This window comes from Notothenia coriiceps, unplaced genomic scaffold, assembly GCF_000735185.1.
Source record: "Notothenia coriiceps isolate Sejong01 unplaced genomic scaffold, NC01 NC01_scaffold00000492, whole genome shotgun sequence".
NCBI classification, from domain to species: Eukaryota; Metazoa; Chordata; class Actinopteri; order Perciformes; family Nototheniidae; genus Notothenia; species Notothenia coriiceps.
Window position 1 is genome coordinate 49,683 of NW_011333193.1, and position 18,284 is coordinate 67,966.

The 18,284-nt window shown below is 41.8% G+C and overlaps 2 protein-coding genes across 2 annotated transcripts; both read left to right on the forward strand.

Annotated features, from left to right (window-relative positions):
* The first annotated feature begins 109 nt into the window (after window positions 1–109).
* crybb1 (crystallin, beta B1) lies at window positions 110–3,984 on the forward strand. The gene is made up of 6 exons (XM_010781230.1): window positions 110–168; window positions 1,157–1,285; window positions 1,869–1,987; window positions 2,080–2,212; window positions 2,476–2,618; window positions 3,684–3,984. Exons 2-6 carry the CDS (start codon window positions 1,166–1,168, stop codon window positions 3,859–3,861), a joined length of 693 nt encoding a protein of 230 aa, XP_010779532.1. The 5' UTR covers window positions 110–168; window positions 1,157–1,165; the 3' UTR covers window positions 3,862–3,984.
* Window positions 3,985–5,532: 1,548 nt separating this feature from the next.
* On the forward strand, window positions 5,533–14,647 carry acads (acyl-CoA dehydrogenase short chain). The gene is made up of 10 exons (XM_010781239.1): window positions 5,533–5,611; window positions 6,539–6,699; window positions 7,073–7,222; window positions 7,966–8,077; window positions 8,259–8,410; window positions 8,528–8,698; window positions 9,078–9,215; window positions 9,435–9,530; window positions 13,229–13,285; window positions 13,377–14,647. The coding sequence occupies exons 1-10, from the start codon at window positions 5,584–5,586 to the stop codon at window positions 13,524–13,526; spliced, it is 1,215 nt and encodes a 404-aa protein (XP_010779541.1). The 5' UTR covers window positions 5,533–5,583; the 3' UTR covers window positions 13,527–14,647.
* Window positions 14,648–18,284: the final 3,637 nt, after the last annotated feature.

Consider the following 18,284-nt stretch of genomic DNA (forward strand, 5'->3'; position numbering starts at 1 on the left):
GGGGCAATCGGGCGTTTCCAGGCTCTTTGATGACCCGAAGTGATGACGAGGGGCTTTTTATTGTGAGGAGACCCTCCACATATGGCCCTTGCCAGAGTATAAAAGCTGGGGACAGATTTGGAGGCACCAGCACGAGCCTGCCTCCTACTGAAGCTAAGCTAAACACAGGTAAGGACACACACACACACACACACACACACACACACACACACACACACACACACACACACACACACACACACACACTCACACACACTCACACACACTCTCACACACACACCTGAACACAGTACAGCATCCAGCAGAGACACAGGGCCCACACACCCAGGAAACACCCTTCATCCTGGGGGAAAGACCCCGACAGACGCCCTTTAAACCTCCATCATGAACACAGAGGTGGAGAATAACAAATTCATTTTAGAGGTACTTTACCACTAGAATTTAAAAATGGAAATATAGCATTTGTTTTTATTAATCTAACAGATTTATTTACTTCACAAATTAAGATTTTTGTATAAAAAACGTTTAAAAAAGTAGATTCTTAGAGCGTTATAAATTCAACTATAGCCATACGAGAACAGATTGAGAGGAAATTAAAATACATTTTCTAATTTATTTTAAATACATTTGGTGTTTTAGAATTTGGTACATTTAACACTTTAACTACATTATGATGATTTTACTTTTTTTTAAATCTTAATTTGGCTATTTTCTCCACTTCACCTGTCATGAAACGTTTTTATTTATTTGACCTTTGTAACTACTTTTAACGATACATTTTTTGAGTGTTTTATAAGTAATTATCTTAGATTTTATTGCATTTGGTACTTTTACGTTTAATACATTCATTTTTTATTTTTTTATAGTTTGTTTCTCATCATCCTGTCACTTCAAAGTCAAAGTCAACTTTATTGTCAATCTTTCCGTTTGTGTGTCGACAGAGAGATCGAAATACAATTTCCTGCAATCCCCAGGAATACAAAATACAAATATATATAAAAAAATGTATAAACCTACATAACTATACTATCTTCTCATTTTGCTGTAACTCCATCATATACAATGTTGTCTTTAATCTGTAAAGCCCACTGAGACTTTTGTGACACTGGGCTATACAAATAAAGTTTGATTTGATATACCTCTGTTTGTGTTTCAGACTCTCACCATGTCTCAGACCGCCAAGTCCGCCTCCAGCCAGGGAACCGACGCCAAGGACAAGGGCGCCCCTCCCGCCGCCACCAGCAAGGCCACCAAGACCGGAGAGCCCGGCGTGGGGTCCTTCAGAGTGAGTAGTCCCCGCTCTGCCTTCACTTTAGGAACTGAGTTAATATCAGAAACACAAACTATAGAGAAAATATATTGGGAGAGAAAAAGACAGATGTTTAATCCCATCTGCAGGAAACACACGCAACCTGATTGATTTAAAGGGCCAGTTACGTAGAGAAAAGTATTATGGGAGATTGAAATTTTGAAATGCATTGGTTAAAGTAGAGAAAACTGAGAGAAAAAGACATATTTGTAGTCCCATCTGAAAGAAACAGCCTGCTTTAATATACAATCTGATCTATTTAAAGGGCCAGTTGCACAAATGTTAAAGAAAACATGCAGCCATGTAGCTGAGTTTTTGAAATGCGTTAATTAAAGTAGAGAAAACTGATAGAAAAATGCATATATTTGGAGATTGACAAAGTTTTCTTTACAAATAATATCCGACCCAAAATCTTTTAGACCCATTAAAGCTTTCCATTGCTTGATATTGCATGGATTAGTTACCTTTCATTGAAACGACTGCATGCAGCATAAGCCAGACGCTGACTGCCCTTCTCTATGTCTCTGTATAACTGTTCCCTGCTGTCCCCTGTGTGCAGATGATGATGTTCGACCAGGAGAACTTCCAGGGAAAGATGATCGAGGTCCAGAATGAGTGTATGAACGTGTGTGACCGTGGCATGGATAGAGTGCGTAGTATCATTGTGGAGTGCGGCCCGTAAGTGGACACACATTACTGCAGATGTCTTCTTATATATATATAATATTATCCCCTCTAATTGTGCTCTCCTCTCCTCCCTCACCCTCCAGCTTTGTTGCATTTGAGCAGACTAACTTCCGTGGGGAGATGTTCATCCTGGAGAAGGGAGAGTATCCTCGCTGGGACACCTGGAGCAACTCCTACCGCAGCGACTGCCTCATGTCCCTCAGGCCCGTCCGCATGGTACGCTCTAATGAGACAAAATATATATATAAACACGACAGCGCATATTTAAATAGTAGAATAAGAAAAAGTAGAATAGAAAATACAAAGACATTCAGTTTACTATACGATTTAGGAAGCTAGAAGTGAGATATTTTGGGACATCTTGCTTTAATAGTGACTCAAACTTCCTCTCCGCCATGATATTCCCTCTCTTTGATCAGCCTTATCTCCCATACATGATGTACTGTAACGTGACCCCCTGACCCCCCCCCCCCCTGCAGGACGAGCATGGAGCACAAAACTGCCTCTACGAGCTCTCCGACTTCAAGGGCAACAAGATGGAAATCCAGGAGGACGATGTTCCCACCCTGTGGGCGCATGGGTTCTGCGACAGAGTGGGCAGCGTGAGGGTTCCTGGAGGATCGTGAGTACACATCGTATGCTTTTATAGATTATAGTTCCTATTCAGACGCCTGGAGGAAACACAGAAGCTCCTAAAGGTGCAATAAGATGTCCTCAGAACAATTATAAAGAAAAGTGGAGAACACTGAGAGAAAAAGACAGATTTGTAGTCCCATCTGTTGGAAACAACCTGCTTTCATATACGATCTGATCTATTTACACAAAGACATATCCTCACATGCAGCAAGGCAGAGAGATTTGGATTTATAATCTACGTTTTTGAAATGCATTGGTTAAAGTAAAGGAAAAAGTCCTATCTTTAAAGACCCCTGGAAACTCCTCACTGACCCATAGAATCACTTCAAAGACCCCTAGAACCTCCTCAACAGCCATTAAAATCATCTTAGGGACCCCTAGAACCTCCTCAAGGAAAACCAAACCTCTGAATGGACTTCTAAACACTTATGTATGACTACGGACCTCTTAAAAAACCCTGGAACCTCCTCAGCAGACACTAAAACTGCTTTAGGGACCCTAACCCTAACCTAGCCCTAACCCTAGAACCTCCTCAATGAAACCCCAATCTCTTAATGGACTTCTAAACCCTTATATATGACTAATAACATCCTTTGGTTTGTTAAAACTCCTAAAGGACCTCTTAAAAACGACTGGAACCTCCTCAGCACACACTAAAACTGATTTAGAGACCCCTAGAACCTCCTCAACAGCCCCTTAAATCATCTTAGGGACCTGTTCAATCTCCTCAATGACCAAACAACCAACTGGTCTTCTTAGAACTCTTTAAAAGATCAGCTTAGGGTCTCCTAGAATCTCCTTAATGAAACCCAAACCTCTGAGTGGACTTCTAAACACTTATGTATGACTAAGGACCTCTTAAAAGACCCCTGGAACCTCCTCAGCACACAATAAATGTGCTTTGTGGACCCTCAGAACCTCCTAAAGAACCTTTAAGTGTATTCCTGTACCACCACTTTAACATCCTATAATCAAACCAATGAGTCTAAGCATGATACTGTTGACATTTGACCCTTGACTAACCCTCCTCCATCTCCATCTTCCCTCCCAGTTGGGTGGGTTACCAGTACCCCGGATACAGGGGCTACCAGTACCTGTTTGAGTGCGGAGACTACAAACACTACAACGATTTCAGCGCCTACCAGCCTCAGATGCAGTCCATGCGCCGCATCAGAGACATGCAGTTCCACCAGAGAGGCTGCTTCACCTTCACCACCGCCACCAAGTAAATACTGACCCCACCCACCATCTTTAGATCTCCAACCCTTCCCTAAATCTACACCACCATCATGGCTCCATCCCAAAGGAAAGACCGGATGAGAACTCAACATCCACTGACTTTTTATGGTGCTAAAAAATAAACAAGTTGTACAACCTGAAAAGCTCACTGGCTGGATTTCCTTTATTTATCTGTTGGAGTTAATTGTGTGTTTGTTGTTTGTTTGCCCTTAAAGTGAAGTGTGTTTATTTATGTGCATCTCCTACAGGTCGCTATTATATTACAGCTATTATTAGATATCTTAATGGGTAAAAAAAAAAAAATTATAGTGTTTTATATTACCTTCAATGTGCAAGGTTATCAATGACACATGTACATTTCGAAGCATCATTTTGGGATGACCACATTTAAATTAAAAGGTTTATTCTACCCACATGAATCAAAACTAAAACAGTACCAGGTCATTAAATTATCTAACACACACACACACACAGGTTGTGGTTCAGACAGGTAGGTAGACGGCAGTGGCACATTGGGAAAAAAAAGTCTCATTTGGCAATATTTGTTTGATTGTGTTAGTTGTGATGGTGACAGTGTGTATGCTTCAGGGCTGATTGTGTTCTCAGAGTAATGGTTTGTTTGTGTTTCTGCCGTTACCTTATTTCATCTTAAGTGTGTGGTAATTGTTCAGAATCAACCGAAAAGATTTACTGCACCAGTGATGGAAATCCAGTTAAAGTACCCATACCTGTAACTTTAAAATACAGAAGTACATGTAAAACACACACACGCACGCACACACACACACACACACACACACACACACACACACACACACACAAAATGTAATAAATGCAAAGAAAAAGTAAATAAATCAAATATTTAGACACACATTTAAGTAATTCCAACAAATAATATCATAGTTTTTTGCTTTTAAAAGAGCCATACGTTTGGTTATTTGCTACATTTGTATTTGCTGACCTACATGTTGTACTATTACTTAAGTGAAAGTACCATTACTACAATAAATAATACTCCTGGCATTTATTTCTTAGTTATACCAACAACAAACAGAAGGTGGTGTAGTAACTGAGACTCCAAGAAAAAGTGTTTTTAATACATTTACTGGTTGCTTTGGGACTTTAACATTTTAATTAATAAGTTCAGGTGAATCAAAGACACACATTGAATTGAATCTAGGAGAGAAAACCTAAAACATATGGTTGAGCTAAATTAACGTAACGTCATGTTAAAGTGGGCTACGTGTTACCTTCACTGGCCCTCGGAAATTCCAAAATCAATGCCCTAGAGAAACATAACTCAGTCGCTTTGATGGAAAATCGACTCTAAAAACAAAAAAAGAGCATTGTGAAACACCTTTAAAAGCCTTGTTTGTGACATCTACACAATTTTGAGGTACTTAAAGCTTAAACATTATACAAACCAATGATTAAATACACTTTGACATAGGTTCAGATATCCAACAGCAGTATATAATGTAATTCAAATTAGCTCTACATTGACCTGCTCTGATAAAAATACATTAGTAATCATAATAGTGAGAAACCACGTACCTCAATATACTGTATATATATACGATTATGTACACACTTTCGTTCATAATTCTCACCTGACGTTTGGTTCCACCTGCTAGTACTAATAATTCCGACGGCACCTGCAGGCAGCATTGTGTCTCATAACACCCCGGTTCAAATCTGTTCCTGAAGGAGGCATGGCTGCTCTCTTTAAAGCAAGAAAGGGTGAGTAAATGAGGAGAAATATATATATAAAAATAACCAAAATAACATGCATAGGCTATGTAATACAATGCTAGCAATGCTACATTAGCTTCGTGTGGAAACAAATGGGAAATACCATAGAGAAATATCATAGTTAGCTTAGCTTGATATGTAACCAGTTCAAACATGAAGGTCTTATTATGTAATTTAACACTTTATATGATACCTTATTGTCATATAAATATACATGTGTGTTAGCTTTCGTTACTGACAGAGGAAACGCGTTGTTATAATATGTTAAACATGTTTCTTAGAGTTAGCTTTAGGCTAATTTAAGGGAAGAAGTTAGCAGCTACATGTTAGCTTTCGGCTAATTTGGGTAACAGGTTAGCTATGTTTAAAAGCATTAATAACAAGTAATGACGTAGTTTAATGAATGGCAAATGTTGTTGTTTGACAGATATTCTTGATAGTTTGTTGTTTCTATAACTGTCAGAGAGATTTGAAGGTGACTGAGGATGAGGATAACCTTTCACCTACTTCATGTAAAGCTAGCAGTGGTGCGTTCAAAGACAGAAGGAAGTCTATGCAGAATAAGGGGAATAAAGGAATTTGAAATTATATGTGAATTATATGGAAGTATTCAGATGATTTACTGAAATAAAATTACTTTTATAAACAATACTGTTACAACAGTAAAGGGGTAAAGTGCAACAGAAACAAAAGCATGCTTTAATAAAAAGGTAAACAATCCAAAATAATTTAGTATTGTTTTTTGTGATGCATTTTCTTCATGAATCCCTCTTGTCCCATCCTCAGCGCTCGGTCTTGAATCAGATTGTAATTGCAATATCACAATAATCACAGTAATCCCAATCGTCTATTCTCCACATCGTTAATCCCTGGTTGAGATATTCTAACTAATGAATCTCTCTTTCTCTCCCTCAGCGCTCGGTCTGTGTCTCTCGGGCTGTCGGAGTTTCTCGGCTCTGGCTGAGCTGCCGGAGACTCACCAGCTGCTCCGTCAGACTTGCAGAGACTTCGCCGACCGAGAGCTGACCCCCATCGCCGGGAAGCTGGACAAAGAGCATGCTTTCCCTAAAAAACAGGTACAATTGAACTCTTGCACTACTACCGCTAAGGTTGCGGTCGAATTGTCCAAAAATCTGCTCCAATCGTCTTTTCCTATCCACTATTCCTTGACCTCTGTGTGAAACTATTGCTATTCTATTTTATTTGTATTTACTTGCACTATTCAAAAGGACTTAGGAAAATAAACTGCTTTGAGAATCCGACTGCATTTGCACTATCAAAGTATTTTGATAGTAAAAATGCAACCAAAAATATTTCCTGAGACTTCATTTGAGATGTAAGACCTTCTGGTTTCTGAACATGTAAATAATGACTGAGTAAAGTATATGGTAAGGGGGTTATCTCATGTTTAAGGTATGTAACATGTTCTTCCTGTGCACGCTGCTGCAGATCCAGGATTTGGGGGCGCTGGGTGTGATGGCCATAGAGGTGCCGGAGGAACTCGGGGGGGCGGGGATGGACTACCTGGCCTACAGTCTGGCCATGGAGGAGATCAGCCGAGGCTGCGCCAGCACGGGGGTCGTGGTGTCCGTCAATAACGTGAGTGTGTTTTTATATCAGCTGTTTTAAAGGTCTCCTATCATGCAAAGTGCACTTTATTTATACATAGATATGTGTCCCCGGTGTGTCGGGAGACTCACAAAGAGCCAGAAAATAAAACCCTCTCTCTTTTCCTCCGTACCCACATCTCTAAAAATGGGATATGACGGAAATGTGGGCGGGCTTTACACCCACGGCCCTATCAGAAACGTTGCTATCAGAAACAATGAGACGTGTTTTGGACGTAATATGGTCGGTGTTTACATTAGCATCGCTAACACTCAGAGCTAACCTGTACTGGAGAGCATGTGTGTGAAGAAGCAGGAAATAAAAAGGAACTCACCTTGTGGTATAACCGGCAAGAGAGAAAGCCTTTGAGCTCCATACTGTTTCAGAGATAATCCTTGATGTGGTTTGGAACAGGATATGGATTTTAATCACGTTTTGTGTTTTTAAAGCTACAGACCCAGAATCAGCACTTTAGTAACAGGGTAGGGGTTTGAGGCTAGAATGGGTGATCTGTTTGGTATTTTGAGCAAAACACTTCATAGAGATGTTTTTATATATATTTGAAACCTATAATATTTGCTTACAAATAGTATAATAGGAGACCCTTTAAGATTAAAATGGGTTAACATTTTTGTTTTCTTGTTTTTTAACTGTAAACATTTTGATTAAGCAGCTACATGGCCTGTGTTCTCCCCTATAGCTAATAAACAATAATATTTCTGTGTGTTTCCTAGTCTCTGTACATTGGGCCGATATTAAAGAACGGCACAGAGGAGCAGAAGCAGCAGTGGATCACACCGTTCACCACCGGAGAGAAGGTGGGCTGCTTCGGACTCAGTGAGCCAGGTAAACGGGTCATTCATGATGATGATAACAATAATAACACTGTTGGTTATATAGCACTTTTTATTCACGGGGGTGGGTCAAATGGCTTTACAATCAAGTTTAAGAAACAAGAACATGCATTAAAACAAGTGCAATCTGTGCGTTCTCACGTGAACTAAATGCATATTGACCCCCCCTCCAGGTAACGGCAGCGATGCGGGCGCGGCCTCCACCGTGGCCATTCAGGACGGAGAGGACTGGGTTCTGAACGGGACCAAAGCCTGGATCACCAACAGCTGGGACGCCTCGGCCACCATCGTGTTCGCCACCACCGACAAGAAGCTCAAACACAAGGCAAGTCACATCCTACACAAAGAGATAAAGGAAGCATTGTGATATCTAGAAACCTGTTTCACATATTTGTGGTGCTTTGTTACTTCCTCTAAGGTGTGCTTTGTTCCGTGTGTTCAGGGTATCAGTGCCTTCCTGATCCCCATGCCTCACCCCGGTCTCTCTCTGGGGAAGAAGGAGGACAAACTGGGCATCAAGGCCTCGTCCACGGCCAACATCATCATGGAGGACTGCAGGATCCCTTTGGGAAACATGCTGGGGCCTCGAGGCTCCGGGTTCAAGATCGCTATGGTACTTTATTTTCAAAATAAGAGCTGAATCATCCGTTTTTCAAAATAAGAGCTGAATCATCCTTCAAAATCTATTTTTTCAAAATAAGAGCTCAATCAACCTCAAAATGATTTTTTTTTTACATTGTCCGATGTGCCTTTTTTCAAAATAAGAGCTCAATCATGCTAAAAATGCCCAATGGAAACACCTTAGCTAAAATAAAGTAGCTTGGTGGTGGAAACCAAGATCACCATGGTACTTATTTTCAAAATAAGAGCTCAATCATCCTTTAAAATTCTCTTTTCACTTTGTCAAATGTATTTTTTTCAAAATAAGAGCTCAATCGACCTCAAAATGCATTTTTATACATTGTCAGATGTACATGTTCTGTGTCTCGCAGCAAACTCTGGACAGCGGGAGGATCGGGATCGCTGCTCAGGCTCTGGGGATCGCTCAGGCGTCTCTGGACTGCGCTGTAGATTACGCTCTCAAACGCGTTGCATTCGGATCTCCAATCGGAAAGCTGCAGGCCATACAGGTGACTGTCGTGCAAACATTCATTTAGAACTCTCTATACTGCAGGAAAAAGCTCAAATATAAACGTAGGTGCTCTACGACTTGTTTTCTAACTGATAAATACTTTGATGTTGCTTATGAACGGGTCAAAAAATACTTTATCAGGATCTTAAACTGCTAAAAACGTTGACTTTAAGGATCCGGAAAGTGATGTTTTTTGTAATGAGTGTTTTTCCTGTAGTTTAAGCTGGCTGACATGGGGGTGGCGGTGGAAAGCGCTCGCCTGCTCACCTGGAAAGCTGCTCTGCTTCGAGACTCAAAGCAACCCTTCACCAAGGTACTCCTTCCTTCTGATTTTAACACGTCGGCCTGTCTCAATAATTAATTTTGTTGGACGATACATTTTCCCGGAAATTATTGCGATAAACGGCACCGCATTTTACACCACTGACTTAATGATACGTCAACGACCTTTTTTACATGACGAGACGACGACAAGCTACAAATAGATTCTTGATAATAAAAACTGACGAAATGTATATTTAGTTTTCGTAGACGAGACGGGACTAAGGTGTTAATGGTGGACTACCGGACATTCAAAATGCAGGATATTTTCCCCCAATTGTCCGTCTTGTCTCTCAAAATGCATCTTACGTTTCTAACTTGCAATATCATTATTTGCGCTCTCTTCACTCCAGAAGAGCGATCTCTCTGTGCGGGGGCGGGGCCTAACAGACATGCTGCAGCGGCGTGCACACACATTAAGAGTAGTAGTACCGTTAACAACCTTAACGATACCCATCCTAGATATTACACAAGTAAAGTGTTGAGAGCAGTGCTTGAATTGGGCCGGTACTCACCGGTACGCAGTACCGGCACTTCTGATTTTTACCCATGTGGTACCGGCACTTCTTACTGAGTACCGGAGGTGCCGGCACCTAAATGCCGGTACTCAGCCGCCGGCAATATACGTATATATTGTAAACGCAACGCAGCGCAAATGTGGGTCTGACTCTGCCTCACAGAGGGTGACTGGCTGTCTACATGACGTGGCCTGCCGACATTGCCACTTTCATACAGATCATACTAATGCCCTCGATTGGTCTCTGTGTGTCATTCAAGCTCGGGAGGGTGTGTGTTGGTGTATGTGTGGCGCGAGCGAGCGAGAAAGCGCGCGCACCGGTTACGTGTATTGTTGTTAGCATCTGGTGCTTGCTAGCTGCGCTAACGGATATAAGGAGCTGTTTCAACAACAAGGTGGAGGGAGAGTCCTTTGCTGTCAGACTGAGAGGCTGATAACTACAGCTCTGGTGAGGTAAATTACTCTCTGAGTCTTTAGATAGTTAACTTAGTTTAAGTTATCTCAGTGGGTCTCAAACGGTTCGGTCACCATTTATGTAAACACATATTTCCATTTGAGGGGGTAGTGATTAGTAAAATATGCATGAATAATACAAACAAAATGTTAACTAGGTGAAAAAAGGTAAGATAAACTTGTTGAGAGCTAAAACTAGTCTTTGCTGTTGCCTCAAAGAGGAGCAGGGGGGAGAGGAGGGAGACAGGAGAGGCCGATTCAGGAGCCCAGACACACTCACAACTATAAATGAACCAAAAACAAATAAATAAACAAGTTTCAATGTTTTTTCATATTGGATATTGTATGTTATTGGTTATGGCCATGTACTTATGATTTTATGATTATTTAAATGTATACATTTTTGTTTCATATGGGTGTAGTCTCTTTATTTCCCCCTCAAAATGCACCAGATTGATGCATTTAAGTCCAACATTTAAAAAAAAATCTTACCGGGGGAGCATGCCCCCGGACCCCCCTATAGGATTTGAGGCCCAGCCCCACTGTTCCCAAATAGATTTCCATTTTTTTTTCAATAGTAACCCATCTCCATATGTTTCTTTTGGGGTAGTAGATTTAAACTAGAGGGCTATCACTTTGTGCAGCAACGCTATTGACAAATAAATCCAGCAAAATGGCACAAAAAACTGGTAGTGGCCTCAGGGACGAGGAGTCATTTAACCAGCCAGTAGGAGTCAAGCTTTACTTTCTTTTATATCCATAAAGAAAAAGTAAATCTGTTTACAGTTGTTTCATTATGGATGTTGAGAGGTATCTATATATCTCTTCATTTTGCTCTCAAAGTGCACCAGAATTGATGCATCTAACTTCAATATTTAAAAAAAAAAGTTCCCGGGGGAGCATGCCCCCGGACCCCCCCTAGACTAGAGGGTGTCAGGTCCACTCCCCACTTATAAAAATAGCACTTTACCACTGCACCCCCTCTAATCTCAGATGCACCCTGAGTCATTTTGTTTAAGTACAATGAGCCTTTCTAAAATATACAGTAAAGAGACAAACCCACCAGCATTATAGGATATACTATGACTTTGTGCCAAATACTTGTTGCTGATTTAGAGTACTGGCACCTTTTTTATTCCAATTCAAGCACTGGTTGAGAGTGAAATATTGCTTTACGAATTTCAACACTTGATGCTGTCACCTTGATTCCAATTTCAGATACCTGTGTTTGTAACTGAATTGGTTTAAAGAGAGAAAACATATTGACTAAAATGTTATGATTTTTCATCGACTAAAACTAGACTCAAACTATGAAGGATAAAAAGGACTCAAATGTGACTAAAACTAATAACCATTTTCTTCTAAAGACTAAATCAAAAATAGCTGCCTAAACTAACACTGCTTTTTAAAACAAATGCGACATATCGGCTCATTCAAGTCCGTAGGTTCGCCTCGTTGATTTGGCTTGAATGCAAAATATTCCCACACCGGAGATGCTGAATTAGGTTTAGCAACCAATTCCATTGAACTTCAAATTCCCCTCGAGTAAGTCACACGTTGTCTCCTGCTTGTCTCTATGTTATTCATTTGGCTGCTACGCTGCTGCACGCGGAGTGTCCTGACGTGGCTGTGTGTGAGCCCCGCCCCTCACAGCGCACCTGGCTGTGTGTGAGCCCCGCCCCTCACAGCGCACCTGGCTGTGTGTGAGCCCCGCCCCTCACGGCGAGCCTTGCTGTGTGTGAGCCCCGCCCCTCACAGCGCACCTTGCTGTGTGTGAGCCCCGCCCCTCACAGCGCACCTGGCTGTGTGTGAGCCCCGCCCCTCACAGCGAGCCAGGCTGTGTGTGAGCCCCGCCCCTCACAGCGAGCCTTGCTGTGTGTGAGCCCCGCCCCTCACAGCGTGCCTGGCTGTGTGTGAGCCCCGCCCCTCACAGCGAGCCTTGCTGTGTGAGCCCCGCTCCTCACAGCGAGCCTTGCTGTGTTTGAGCCCCGCCCCTCACAGCGCACCTGGCTGTGTGTGAGCCCTGCCCCTCACAGCGTGCCTTGCTGTGTGTGAGCTCCGACCCTCACAGCGATCCAGGCTGTGTGTGAGCTCCGACCCTCACAGCGATCCAGGCTGTGTGTGAGCCCCGCCCCTCACAGCGAGCCTTGCTGTGTGTGAGCCCCGCCCCTCACGGCGCACCTGGCTGTGTGTGAGCCCCGCCGCTCACGGCGCACCTGGCTATGTGTGAGCCCTGCCCTTCACGGCACACCTGGCTGTGTGTGAGCCCCGCCCCTCACAGTGTGCCTGGCTGTGTGTGAGCCCCGCCGCTCACGGCGCAACTGGTTATGTGTGAGCCCTGCCCTTCACAGCGCACCTGGCTGTTGTGTGAGCCCTGCCCCTCACAGCGCACCTGGCTGTGTGTGAGCCCCGCCCCTCACAGCGTGCCTGGCTGTGTGTGAGCCCCGCCCCTCACAGCGCACCTGGCTGTGTGTGAGCCCCGCCCCTCACAGCGAGCCTTGCTATGTGTGAGCCCCGCCCCTCACAGCACACCTGGCTAAAATGCCGGTCACATCCTTATGTAAACAAACACGCATATAAACGGCAATTTATCGAAGTCAGAAAAGTTATCAAGTTCCTTTTTTATTTATCGAACGATAAGTCGATTAATTGCTTATCGCGACAGGCCTATGTTTAACATTTCTGCACACGTGTTTACCCTCATTTTGTATTTCCTGCAGGAAGCAGCCATGGCTAAACTCGCAGCGTCTGAAGCCGCCACCTTCTGCGCTCATCAGGTAAAAGACAATCCAAACGGAGGGTCAAAACCACAGAACACCCCCCTAAAGATTCTCTAAATAGCCCGTCTGTGTTTTACTTTAATTCCAGGCGATCCAGGTCCTGGGGGGGATGGGCTACGTGACGGACATGCCGGCGGAGAGGCATTATCGAGACGCTCGCATCACGGAGATCTACGAGGGAACCAGTGAGATCCAGAGACTGGTGATAGCCGGACAAATCTTGAAGGAGTACCAGTGATACGCAACCGAAAACTGACAATCAATCACAGATCTGGAGTCAGATGAGTCGACCTGGAGACATTACCTTATACGTAAAGATAGGAGAATGTGAGCTGAGCTGCAGGTTTTATATGTTTGTACCCAAACGCTATTAAATGCCGACGTTCAGAGGAGATTCAGATGATTTGACGTCTAACCCACATCTTTTCACGTTTCGAGAGAATTATAGCACTTATTTTTGACTTGGCTCTAAAACGTCACTTTTCTTTGTTGATTTTAGGGTCAGTTCACTTTAAACATCACAAATCTGCTTAGAAATAAAAAAGAACTATTTGGGTTTTAAAGTTTTCCTTTATACCGTCGGCTCAAAAATGTCCGACTTTTCTTTGCGTCTTTTAATGCATCGCCAGATTTAAGGATCAATACTTTCTTTCATGCCATGCAGACAGTTTTAGTTTCGTATGTTATTTGTCTCCTTTTCAACAATTAATATCTAAATATTCTGCTTTTTAATACAATAATGAAACCAATTCAAGGGTTTAAAAAACATACAATCACAAATCTGCTTAGTAATAAAACCAACTCATATAACTGCCTGAATATTCTGTTTTTAAAGTTTCCTTTTAATGCAAACAGAAGCTGCTAATGGATCATCTGGCCTACTTTTGAGAAACTTTCCATGAAATGTCTACAAACACAATCCAGAACAACATTAAATAACAGTTTATTATCATTAGAATTTGATAAATAGACACAAGATTAATTTTATTCAAGGTTTTGTGTGAACTGACCCTTAAAATGATAACTTCCCGTGACAGCCAGCAGGGGGCGCTGCAGTGCCTTAAGGATTCTTTGACCCACTTTCATCAATTTCCGTAAAAACTGAGAAATAATCACTTTTTTTCCAGATTGAAAATATTTGTTGACTTTAGTTTTACTAATTTAATATCCTGAATTTCAGTTAGAGATAATACTTGAATGATTGTGGTGAATAAAGCCTGATTGTTTAGTGGATACATCTGTTATGAAATACAGTTTGTCTGCTTGTGTTTGGTTCATTTCACCGTGCCTCAATAACTTGTACATATTAAAATGTATTTATGGTGTGTGGATGATAATAAAAAACACAATTGCAGGATTTAAAGGAGGGACATTACTGTTTTTACTGAAGAAACAAATAAAGCACATTTTCCACTCAATTTCAGCAACATTTTGATCATTTTTAACCACTTTAAGTGCTTTTTCATCATCAGTTCATCAATAAAACTGTGAAAAAGACTTGCAAGAATAGCAACATAAATGTCTTATATATTTCCTCACTTAGATTTATCTTTGATTTGTTCATTTTGTTTGCATTTCACCTCCTACAATATAACGTTTTTCTGTCTCTTTAACCCAAATTTCCTGCAGGTTTTTCACAGTTGCTTCTTATTTATTTTACCAGAAAATGATATTCAAGCTGAGTTTTTGGTAGTTAATATAGTTAGTTACTTGCAACCACTTACTCTGCATGCTTACATTGTGTGTGTGTGTGTGTGTGTGTGTGTGTGTGTGTGTGTGTGTGTGTGTGTGTGTGTGTGTGTGTGTGTTTCTTGTTTACTGATTGCTCGCTGCTTCCTATCTGTGGAGCTGCTGATTGTGCAGAAAGTCATTGTTCACACTGACCGTGTGTGTGTCTCCTGATTATCCTGATGTTGTTTTCTGGCTCTTGTTTGCTTCCTTTATTTCACAAACAAACGAGCGCGTGTGAGAGCAGAACTTGTTGTGCTGCTGATTGGCCGTTTCCTCATATTTTGGTGCTTTTTTATGAAATCCTTTTCATGCAAGTGATCTTGCAGCTGAAGTCTAATCCTGTTTTCTTTCCAGTGTTTATGATTTAAAGGTCCCATGTCATGGCCATTTCTACTGATCATAATTCCATCGTTGAGGTCTACTAGAATAGATTTATATTGTTCAATGTTCCAAACTCACATTGGTTTCTCTACAGCATCTATAGTATGTGTATTCACTCTCTGTCCTACAAGGCTTGTTGGAGCTCCTGTGGAAATGACTGACTTTCTGTTGGCTTTGAGGTTTAAGTCCAAATAAACTAAGTTATTCTCCACATCTTATCGCATTACTAAACTGTACACATGTAGAACAAACACTGTTGAACCATTTTGAGTGAAACCCATATTTTACATACATTTTCACTTCTGGATTTTATGCCAAATGTGTCTAAATTTGAAAGCAACTTTTGTCTTGGCATGCTCATATTTCCTCCCTTCATTTCACACACGGAAAGGAACGCATGCAGGAGTGTGTTTCTGCTGCTGATGAGCTTATTCCTTGCTATAGAATTAAGATATCGGTGCTTATTTTATGGAAGCCCTGAAATGTAAGTTACATTTTTCAAGTCTGATTTAAATAGTGTCCTATGCTGTGTTTATGACTTCAGAAAACTATTGTGCAAACCGACAGAACAGTTCTGAGTCCAAATAAATAAATATTAAATATACAGTTTTTTTATCACATTACATGTAAAGTGAGTTAACATCAATTTAGACGTCTTTGTTGTGTGTTTCAACCACACGTGTCAAACTCAAGGCCCGGGGGCCAAATCAGGCCCTTGGTGGATTTAATTTCAGCCCACAGGATAATTTCTAATTCCTATTAGATCTGGCCCTCCGGTATATTGCACGCACACCTTCACTCCATCCTGAGGGTCTCCTCAGCTCAGAGCCTGAGCCCAAATATTGATGACCTTGCACCCAAGATGAGATGCCAAGTATCTGAACTAGCATCACAGAGCAGCACACTGAGTTTAATGGATGTTTCCTTCTGCACTTTCTCTCTCACGACAACAGGGCATGTTTGGTTTGTTCTTTGAGGGAAATAGTTTTGTTGAAGCTGTTGTTGGTCCGTGGAAAAATGTAATCATAAGAGATGACTCAGAAAGGACTCAGATAGAGCCATAAGAAATGACTCTGGAGAAGCTGCAGATAGAGCCATAAGAAATGAATGCAACTGATTATTTAATGTTTAATGTTGTTTTTTATAGGCAATCATTTAAGCTTTGTTAGTTCCAGGTTTAATATGTGCAATAAGTTCATTTCAATAAGTTCTGCAATAAACATTGAACCAGTCCGGCCCTCGACTAGAACCCATTTTTTAATGTTGGCCCACTGTGTATTTGAGTTTGACACCCCTGCATTTTCTCAAGGTTAGGTTTGTTTTTCACGTCCACATTCACATTTGCATGCTGCACATACATATATTTAGCGTTTAGAACTGCATACAAGTTAAGATCGAGGGGAAGAGTAGTAAACAAACGTTAAAATGTCACACATAAATACTTTTGTTACTGACACATAAATGAAAATCCTTCTTTACTTGTACCTTTAAAGGTCCTTTAACTGAAGCAGCCACACTCCATCTGAGCAGCTATCTGTATGCACGCAAGAGCTAATCAGCAATTAGCGATAAGCTATGTCGTGCCAGCATGGTAACCCCACCACAGTGACATTTCCTGGCCTGCTGACTGACACCCTCCGGTTCTTTCACTGTTACACATCCTCCTCAAAGAAGTAAAAACAAAATGGCCGCTTATGTCGTCGCAAAAGCCTCCTCTTCCCCTTCTCTCTTTTTCTCTAATCATCAGGCCTCGGCTCTCGGAAAAAAAGGCGTTGTTTGTTATTTTTTTGCGGGCCTTTTACTCCAGGCGTGTTCCTCCGTGTGCCTGCCTGTCTTTGATGTGAAACACCGACGCTCGCCTCCACACTCGACTGTCGGATCCTCGACAAAAGCGTGCAGAGAGGAGGGAAGGAGGGGAATACAAAGGAGAGGAGATGTGTTTTCTTTCCTTCTCAATCACTAGTAAACTGTTTGGAAATGTTAAAGCCTTTCATTCAGCTCGGCTCGGCTCTGAGCTAATCAGCTGACATGACAATGAACTTTTCAACCTAGGCGGCTCGTTCCTAAGTTTAGCTCAAACAAGTTCGACTTGTAATGACGGCAATGGTATTTTTCCTGCCCTTGCCGTTGATCACAAGGATATTGTCGTCTCTGAAGCTCTTTTTTTTAGACTTGTATAACCCCAGTGCCACACTACACACTTCTATTCTTTAATTTTACTCGTCTAGACAGAATCGGAGTCACAGTAGAGTGCCTGATTTCTGTCATAAAGCAGGAATTAGCCAGAGCCGATCATGCTGATATGTTGAAGTCCCCTCGCAGTCAAAAACAGACAGATGATGAAGAGACAAAAGCCGATAAGGTGGTGTTGCATGATAAGTCCCCCCGAATACACACACACATATTTCTTCATCGTCTGCTGGATATGACGCTTGAGCTGACTTGGAGAATGCCTGCGTTTCATGTGTGTGTGTCTGAGCGATAAGCAGGGAAGGTGTGAAAAGTCTGACTTCTAATTCACCTCCCTCTGCATACGGGTTAATTCTTCCTTTCCATCCGGCTTACTTAAGATTTGAGAAGAAGGGGGGTCTGAAGTGGCAACAGATGCATACACGTGTGTGTGTGTGTGTGTGTGTGTGTGTGTGTGTGTGTGTGTGTGTGTGTGTGTGTGTGTGTGTGAACTACCTCAATCTAAGAGTAGTTCTGTTTTCATAACACTGTCCCAGCATTGTGTCAAATGAAATACACTGTGTGTGTGTGTGTGTGTGTGTGTGTGTGTGTGTGTGTGTGTGTGTGTGTGTGTGTGTGTGTGTGTGTGTGTGAACTACCTCAATCTAAGAGTAGTTCTGTTTTCATAACACTGTCCCAGCATTGTGTCAAATGA